The sequence below is a fragment of the Wasmannia auropunctata genome, unplaced genomic scaffold (assembly GCF_000956235.1).
Source record: "Wasmannia auropunctata unplaced genomic scaffold, wasmannia.A_1.0 LD336071.1, whole genome shotgun sequence".
NCBI classification, from domain to species: domain Eukaryota; kingdom Metazoa; phylum Arthropoda; class Insecta; order Hymenoptera; family Formicidae; genus Wasmannia; species Wasmannia auropunctata.
The window spans coordinates 274,282-283,084 of NW_012026819.1; the positions used below are offsets into that span (position 1 = coordinate 274,282).

The following is an 8,803-nucleotide window of genomic DNA, read 5'->3' on the forward strand; positions in this document are numbered from 1 at the left end:
TCACAGAGCACAAAGAGTGTATTTGGCTATAACAAACATTTTATTCAACTATTGTTGCATTAGATATAAACAAACATTTTTATTATTGTTAAAAGTATTAAACCGAATGATCTAAGGTATGTGTATAAGTGTGATTGTATATATATATATATATATATACACACACGTTTGTTATTTGTCCCGTTGTGTATGAATGCATGTGTAATATATGTGAATGTGAAGAGTGGTTGTTTTAAAGTGTCCGCCACGCCATGCGCGTATCATGTAAATACCTTGAGTAATCATCTTTTAAATGAAAATGAATCTAGCTGCATCTTTATATATTTAAAAATCTGCCAAAAACATGATAATAATAACATCAGAAAAAATAGTAAAGATAGAAGAGCGCATCGTAAATTGCAAAACGTAAATAATGCACTACCTTTAACATTACATGCACACCGGCCAATTTGAACGGAGCATGTATCTTTATGCGACAAATTTTACGCGAAAATTGTAATCCCCCATGATTTTCTAAGTACATCGCAAATTTTGAATAGTTATATGTTTTTAAAGGAAATACAGCAAAATGAGATGCTTCAGTCTTAATGATGGGATTGATGAAGCCTTTGCTACAAACCAGAATTATTTTCGTGCAGAGAATATACTTGGCAATACGAAATATCTGCTGTTGTATTGTTGTATTCTGTAGTAGATTGGGACTCAATTGAGAATTGCTGTTTGGAATTGCTGAATTTATAAGAGAGGCAACTCTTCTGAGAAGATCAAACACCCACTTCCAATTTCTTCCATGCTTTCCAATCCGTTTGTCCCATGAACCGGTACGCTGCTCATTGTTACGCCACGATGATCTGTAATAATCTGCTAGTTAAAAAATCACTTTGACATGAGATTTTTTTACTATATATGTTGCACAATGTTTGCATGAGCATACTCGATGTTTATTATTTCACTTAATTTCAAGACAAATGCGAGTAAATTGTTCGTTTTAAAGAATATTTGTTTATAGATTATGTCACAAGATAGGGATGGGATTTCCTAGTACTTGTTCCATTACTGCATTATCAATTATTTACTTTACAATATGCAATTACATATCATTTTTTAAAAGCAACTATGTATTTCTTGTACCAATTGATTCAATTCATTACTCTGTGCATAAAAATATTAAAAGGTACAGTTATCAGAAAAATGGATAGTTTACGATACTTTATATTTTACGCCAAAGTGTTACAATAAAATATAAAATATATCGTAAAATATTTCATTTTTAAGCGTAATATTTTTATAAATAGAATGTTCAGAAGAATCTATGAAAAAAATACATATATATATATATATATATACATATATATAATATATATATATACAGGGTGGACCATTTTTAATCCATCCAGTCGAATATCTCGAAAATTAAGCCCGGGAGAGAAAAATTTTTCAGACAAAAGTTGTAGGGTTTCGAGGGGGGCATAAGATGATAACATTGGTTTGACCCTGAGTGGCGTCGTCAAGGTCAGAACAAGGTCACTTTGAATTTTTTAAATGGAACCCATTTTGCATATTTTTGTAGCTTATTTCAAGAACTTTCCAAAACACATAAATAAAATGTTTTTTAATTAAGTAAATCTCGAGTTATAAAGCTTGAAAGTTACAGTACCGCCGGCATTAGCATTATCTAAGTATCCGAACAATGGCTGAAATCTTTTGAATGTTGTTTAGGATCATGAGCTTGACAACATGTGTCAAAGTTATGATTATTGGAGAATGTTTCCCTTTTCTCAAAAAATAAAAATAATTTTCAAAAATGAAAATAAGAGAAACAATCTCCAATAATCATGGTCTTGACACATGTTGTCAAGCTCATGATCCTAAACAACATTCAAAAGGTTTCAACCATTGTTCGGACACCTTAGATAATGCTAATGCCGGTGGTACTGTAACTTTCAAGCTGTATAACTCGAGATACTTAACTAAAAAACATTTTATCTATGTGTTTTGAAAAGCTCTCGAAATAACCTACAAGAATATGCAATGAAAAATGGGGGTTTCCATTTAAAAAATTCAAAATAACCTTGTTCTGATCTTGATGACGTCACTTAGGGTCAAACCAATGTTATCATCTTATATCCCCCTCGAAGTCCTAAAACTTTTGTCTGAAACATTTTTCTCTCAAACCTCGCGATTTCAAAATATTTGATTGTCAAATATAAAATGGGACACTCTGTATATACAATCACTCAAATGTTACATATATACTCAAAAATTAACATGTGAAATTAAGTAATATAACGAAAGTATATAAATATATAATTAATATTTTCTATTTTTAATGTATTTACAACTTCTTTTATTTTATCTAAATACATTTATATTTAATGTAAAGTATAAATAGCATTCGGGTTTACATCCTGGCACATGGTTTCAGGTGTGTGTGTGTGTGTGTGTGTGTGTGTGTGTGTGTGTGTGTGTGTGTGTCGTGTTGTATAATGTATATATTATATGTATACACACACATTCACGCATGCACGCACATATATATATGTATGTATATATGCGCGCGTGCGCACGTGACACACACACACACATTCACGCATGCACGCACGTATATATATGTATGTATATATGCGCGCGTGCGCACGCGACACACACACACACACACGCGCGCGCGCACGCACGCGCGCGCGCACGCACGCACGCACGCACGCACCGCACGCACGCACGCACACATACACACACACGAACGTATTTATTATTTTACTTGTTATAATATTATTATTAAGTTTAATAATAATAACGATAGATAATATAAAATATTGAGCATAACATTTTTGGAAAAAAGATACATATTTGAAAACGAGATACATATCTCGATGAAATAAGAAAAACATATTTTACAATATTAAATTTGTAATGTATACTATAATTGTATCAATTGATATAGAGATAGAGGTAGATTAAGATGGTGACATTACCTGGGCCGCTACTCACCTACAGGCACTGAGCCTGCCATGGGAGTAGGTGATGATGACACCATGGCCAAACGACCCTGTTCTTTTACTATGGGATCTAAAATAGAAGAAAATGTAATTAGGAAAATATATACATGTACAAATATATACAGGGTGTCTGCCACTCAATGGTAAAGCGTTTGTGGGTAGATAGAGTGGGCTAAACTGAATCAAAAAGTCCTCTATTATTTTGCAATTTTCGCAATAGTTATCGAGATATACTAATCATTTAACAAAAAAAATACGCCAAACATATAAAAAAATATCGTACATTACATCTTTTCTAAACTAAAAATATTATTTTAACAAATAAAAGTTGTCCAAAAACAAATATGAGATATACAAGTTGCCAAGTATTTGATTAGACATAGAGACAAAAATATTTTATTCTAAAAATAATTTTTTAATAAACTGTTTAAACACTTTAAATCATCCAAATATACATGTATGCAGCAAAAATTTAATGCCATCATTCAAAATAATTTTAAATTTCATAAAACAGGCTTAAAGTGACTAAAATGACCAATGGTTTAGAAAAGATGTAATGTATGATACTTCTTTATATACTTGGCATAAATTTTTTTTACCCACTCTACCTGCCCATGAGCGCTTTACCATTGAGTACCGGACACCCTGTATATGTAAATATACAGAGAGAATATCTTCTATATAACTTCTATAAATCTTCTCACTGAATGAAATACAAATATAACATGTACAAACATATGTATTACGTTAATATAAATTTTTTTTTTCTTATCATTTTATTTTATTGTATTTTTACTCAAGATGGTTTAATGTTAACAAACTTAAACCAAAACGTTTAAGCTTGTTAAAATTATTATTATAAATACATCTGATTGTAATACATAATAGTATTAACGCTATGCATAGCTCGTTGCCCTTTTGTTGCTAAATTTAAATTTTCCTTTTGTATTTTTATTAGTCAAACCTCGATAACTTGAACCTCAATGATTCGAAAACCTTTAAGACGTAAATTTTCTCCATTCTCTTCCAGTTCACTGCGGAAAACTTCTATAAATCGAAATAAAACCTACTTTAACTCAACTTATTTATCAGATATTTAGATTTATTATTTTACATCTGCAATTCGAATTTAAAATATTTAATTTCTTACTAAACTTCTACAAATTGAAGTTCACCTCTATAAGTTGAACTTCTATTGTCGCTGCCTCTATAATTCGAAGTTGTAGCTATGTATAACCATGAATAACAGCCTGGTATTTGTTTTATGATTACATTTATTATATGTATGCAATAAATAATTCAGAGTCAAATATTGATTTTTTTTTCTTAAAAGCCATTATAACCGAAAAATTATAAACTCTCGTACAAAACATCTGTAAGTCGAATTTTCATATGTTAATTCTCTTTTATCCGAATTTCGATAAGTCGAAAACTCTATACCTCGAAGAGTTTAGCTCTTCCCTTGAGATTATCGAGGTTCAACTGTATATTGTAAGATAATGCAAAAACAAATTCCAAAAAATGTTTTTAAAAGAAAGCACCACTTCGATATATGCTTACAAAAATAAGGATGTTCCATTGCTTCACGTGCAGTTAATCTCTCATAATGATCATAGCGTAAGAGTTTATCAAGAAAATCCAAACTATCCGGGGATACTAGATGTTGATTCTCCGAATGTACAAAACGTTCCCAACGTTTACGCGAATGTCGGCCTAAAATATCGTTGAAACGAGGATCTAGTTCAATATGATATTTATCAAGATATTCGAACAATTCTTCAGTCCCAAGAACTTTTGCAATTCGAACTAGTTGATCATAATTATCATGTCCATGAAAAAACGGTTCTTTCCTGAATATCATGCTAGCGAGCATGCAACCCAGTGACCACATATCTAGTGAATAATCGTACATCTGTAAAACATTAAGATATTACTCATAAAATTAGTGTGCATACATAAAATTACGTATATATATTTATATCATGTATCAAATATTTTTTAATGATAGATTTTTGTTGAGAGAACTATTATTATCCTGCTTTCTTCTTACTCTTATTTTTTTCTGTTATTTTCCCAATTCCTTTGCCTTTTATTCTATATTTTTTAGAAATGGATTTGATTGTTATATTTTAATTTTGCAAAGTACTTACTTGATAATCTACGAGTAATTCTGGGCCTTTAAAATAGCGGGAAGCTACTCGAACATTATATTCTTGACCAGGATGATAAAACTCTGCTAGTCCCCAATCGATCAATCGTAATTTTCGATTTTCATGATCTATCATAACATTGTGCGGTTTCACATCCCTGTGCATAATTCCCATACTGTGACAATAGTCTAGCGCCTGTATCGGAACAAAATGATTATATTAAACATAACATTTTCGTCTGTACTCCAATTAGATGGTGCATCAGTCATGTTGCTCCAATATATTGCTTACAATAAGTATTTACAAATCCAAAATTAAAAAAAAATTATGATTTGTTGATAAACTCTTACTATAAAAAAGAATTTTTTCACATATTTCTTTCTTAAATAAAACATTAAATGCATTTTTAAAGTAAAATGTTTTTGCAAATTTTAATAACAATAGATAAAAGAAATGTGAAACGATGAAAAAAATTAAAACTATTCATGTAAATGTCAACTCATATATAAATTGATAAACATAAATTCTAAGTTATTAATATTTAAAACATTTTTGTAAAATAAAAAAAATATTTAATAAATATTAATAAATTATAAATAAGAAAGGATATATACTCACGCGCGCGCGCGCACACACCACACACACACACACACACACACACACGCGCGCGCGCGCGCGCCGCACGCATGCACACATATAAATCGTACATAAATTAACAAAAATCTGAAAACAAATGACTTCTTTAAATTTCTTTAAAAATAAAACATGTATAACAATTTTTGCTTTCAATCCAAAATTGTAATAACATGGAGTAAAAAACAATACTAAAATAATAAACAATTTCGATATCAATAATATAAATAAAAATATAATTTTATATTTTATATCTTTTAAATTTTTTCTTGGACCCACGATATACACCTGCATTTATCAAAACAATAATCTCAATGTTCACCATCAACTGATATTTAGTTCCATTGCACTTAACAATATACGCACTTTTAATAATTCATAGAGGTAGTATCTTATGTCATAGTCAGTTAACGTCTGGTATAATTGCTTGAAATCTGTGTTGTTGACATGTTCAAAAATCAGTGCCGGTGTCCTTGAAACTGGATCTTTGACAACTGCTTGGAGTGTAATTATGTTGGTCCCACCTTTAAGATTTTCTAAAATTTTTATTTCCCTTTTTATTTTCTTCTTTTTAACAGGCTATAACAAAGAAAAAATGATATTAATACTATTATAAATAATTATTTTTAGCTGATTTATCAAATATTTATGATAACATGATTATCATACCTTCAATATTTTTACAACACAATTTTCATTGTTTGTAACATTTATGGCCTCAAATACTTCGCTATATTTACCTCTACCCAATTTCCTCACTAATTGGTAATCATCTTGTTGCCTATGTAGAAAAAATATTTATAAAAAAGTAAATAAAAGTAATATATAATAGCGGCAATTTTATTTCGTCGCACTAAATCTTACCCCCAATCGACAACATAAGATTCATAATCCCAGTATTCTCTTGGTTTATGTGAATTTACGTCAGCGTAGACACGTGCTCTACTTGGTAAAGCCATTTTCTCAGTAATATTATTATCGATAAGCGTCTTGATAATTGGTATCCTATCTCGACTATCTATTCCAAACTTAGAGCTATTAGCGACTTCAACTCCTTTGCTTACCCAGCTACGTGCATGTGAGAACAGTAATAAACCTAAGCAATTCATAGAATTTTGTTGTTGAGTATTTATATCAATAAAAAATATAAAGAATTTACAGAACTCAACTAAATAGTAGATTATATATATATATACATATATATATATAAATATAAAGTTTAGATATGTGTATATATATATATATATATATATATATTTATATATATTTGTATGCATAAAACTTTATATTATTCTGTTGATCATATTCATAGAAGTTTAAAAATAAAAATTTATACTCTTGTTTTTAGAATTTATTATAAATGTACAAATAATATATTTTAAAAATCTTAATAAAAAGATCCAAAATCTCCAAACATAGATGTAAATTGGCTATGATTAAAAGACTGTCCCATAAATATCAAAATCTATTTTGAACTTGCAAAGAAATAAAGATAGAAGCGATAGAAATAGGCATAGAGAAACATAAATTTAAGTTTTCATTAATCAAAAGACAATTAAGAGAAAACGTATTATTTCGATATTTTCGTTTACCAACAATATACATTTATAATGATAGAATTTTGGACCTTTAGCCAAAGGTGTACTTCAAGCCTTTTTCAGAGGTACAAGAAAATGATGTGTTAAAATAAGATTCCTTTTCTATCTGTGATTTGAGGAATCGCGAGAATTACGAGACGAACATACTATCGACCAACGGAAGAAAAGTACGCAAAGGAACATACAAGAGACACAAGGCACGTATACACATGTACTCAGTAAATCACACGCCATCGCGATCAAGGAATAATGTAGGCCCATTTCGGACTCACCTAAAGCATTCCGAGCCCGAATCTTGACCGGATTAAACACGATGAATTCCTGGATTTGTTGCGAGTGCACGAAACTCACTCGCGAAATTCCTAAGGCCGCGCGAACGCGTGAAACTCCAGATTTTTTAGGGCGGCCGGCTTCTCAAACGAACGAGGTGTAAGATGGCAGCCGGCACCCGTCATAAACTTAAAAAATCTAGACTGGAAACCCGTATCATGTCGATGCCATTGAGTAAAAAGAAACAGGAGGGAATGTATCCCTAGTGGAGGGGGGGTAGGTTGATCCGCGGACGGAACTACGTCATGCCAGCCATCTTGAGCAACCACTTTTTTTACATTTAAGCCTTAAACACAATAGTCTAGTTTACACCGATTCTTTTCGAAATAAGTTATGATAGGTTTTTAGGCTTCCCTGGTGAAAAAATTTTTCTGAATTTGTCTGAAAATTTTGCTGAAAATGCCTGAAAACATTTTTCAGGGATTTTTATAGTAAGATTCGGAGCCTTTTTCAAGGAAATTCAAAGACTTTCAGCAATATCTCCGAAAATCATTTACAAAATATCTGAAAGTTGTTGAATTTCGCTGAAATTTGAGATTTCAGTGATGTTTCTGAAAATTATACTTTCATGGTTTCTCACCTTTCAGAGACTGTCAGCGATTTCTTTGAAAATCATTTATAAGTGTCTGAAAAACTTTGAATTTCGCTGAAATTAGAGATTTCAGTGATGTCTCCGAAAATTTAACTTTCATGGTTTCTCACTTTTCAGAGACTTTTAGCGATTTCTCTGAAAATTATTTCCAAGTGTCGGAAAGTCTTTGAATTTCGCTGAAATTCTGAAATTTAGAGATGTCTCTAAAAATTATATTTTCATGGTTTCTCACTTTTCAGAGACTTTTAGCGATTTCTCTGAAAATTATTTTCAAGTGTCGGAAAGTTTTTGAATTTTGTTGAAAATTCAGAATTCAAAGATATCCAATCAGCAGCAATTATGTATTTTTAAATGATTTTTAACGTTTTTTTATTAATCATTGATTTCTTGAACTCATTTTAGAAAAAATATTTATTTAACATTTACTTAATATTTCTTTTTTATTAAATATTTATTTAAAATAATTATTTCTGAAAAACGTTTTTTAAACAGATCGGAAGAGCA

The 8,803-nt window shown here is 30.4% G+C and overlaps 1 protein-coding gene across 3 annotated transcripts; it reads right to left on the reverse strand.

Moving 5' to 3' along the window:
• Positions 1-642: 642 nt before the first annotated feature.
• LOC105449821 (casein kinase II subunit alpha) lies at positions 643-7,846 on the reverse strand. Of its 3 annotated transcripts, none has more exons than XM_011689205.1 (8): positions 7,650-7,846; positions 6,644-6,847; positions 6,449-6,560; positions 6,146-6,358; positions 5,147-5,341; positions 4,557-4,908; positions 2,989-3,066; positions 643-851 (listed from the first exon to the last, which is right to left on the reverse strand). In XM_011689205.1, exons 2-8 carry the CDS (start codon positions 6,736-6,738, stop codon positions 736-738), a joined length of 1,161 nt encoding a protein of 386 aa, XP_011687507.1. In that variant the 5' UTR covers positions 6,739-6,847; positions 7,650-7,846; the 3' UTR covers positions 643-735. The 3 variants fall into 3 exon arrangements, with proteins under 3 accessions (XP_011687507.1, XP_011687506.1, XP_011687508.1); XM_011689204.1 differs by having other exon boundaries at positions 6,644-6,875; XM_011689206.1 differs by having other exon boundaries at positions 765-851; positions 2,973-3,066; positions 6,644-6,875.
• Positions 7,847-8,803: the final 957 nt, after the last annotated feature.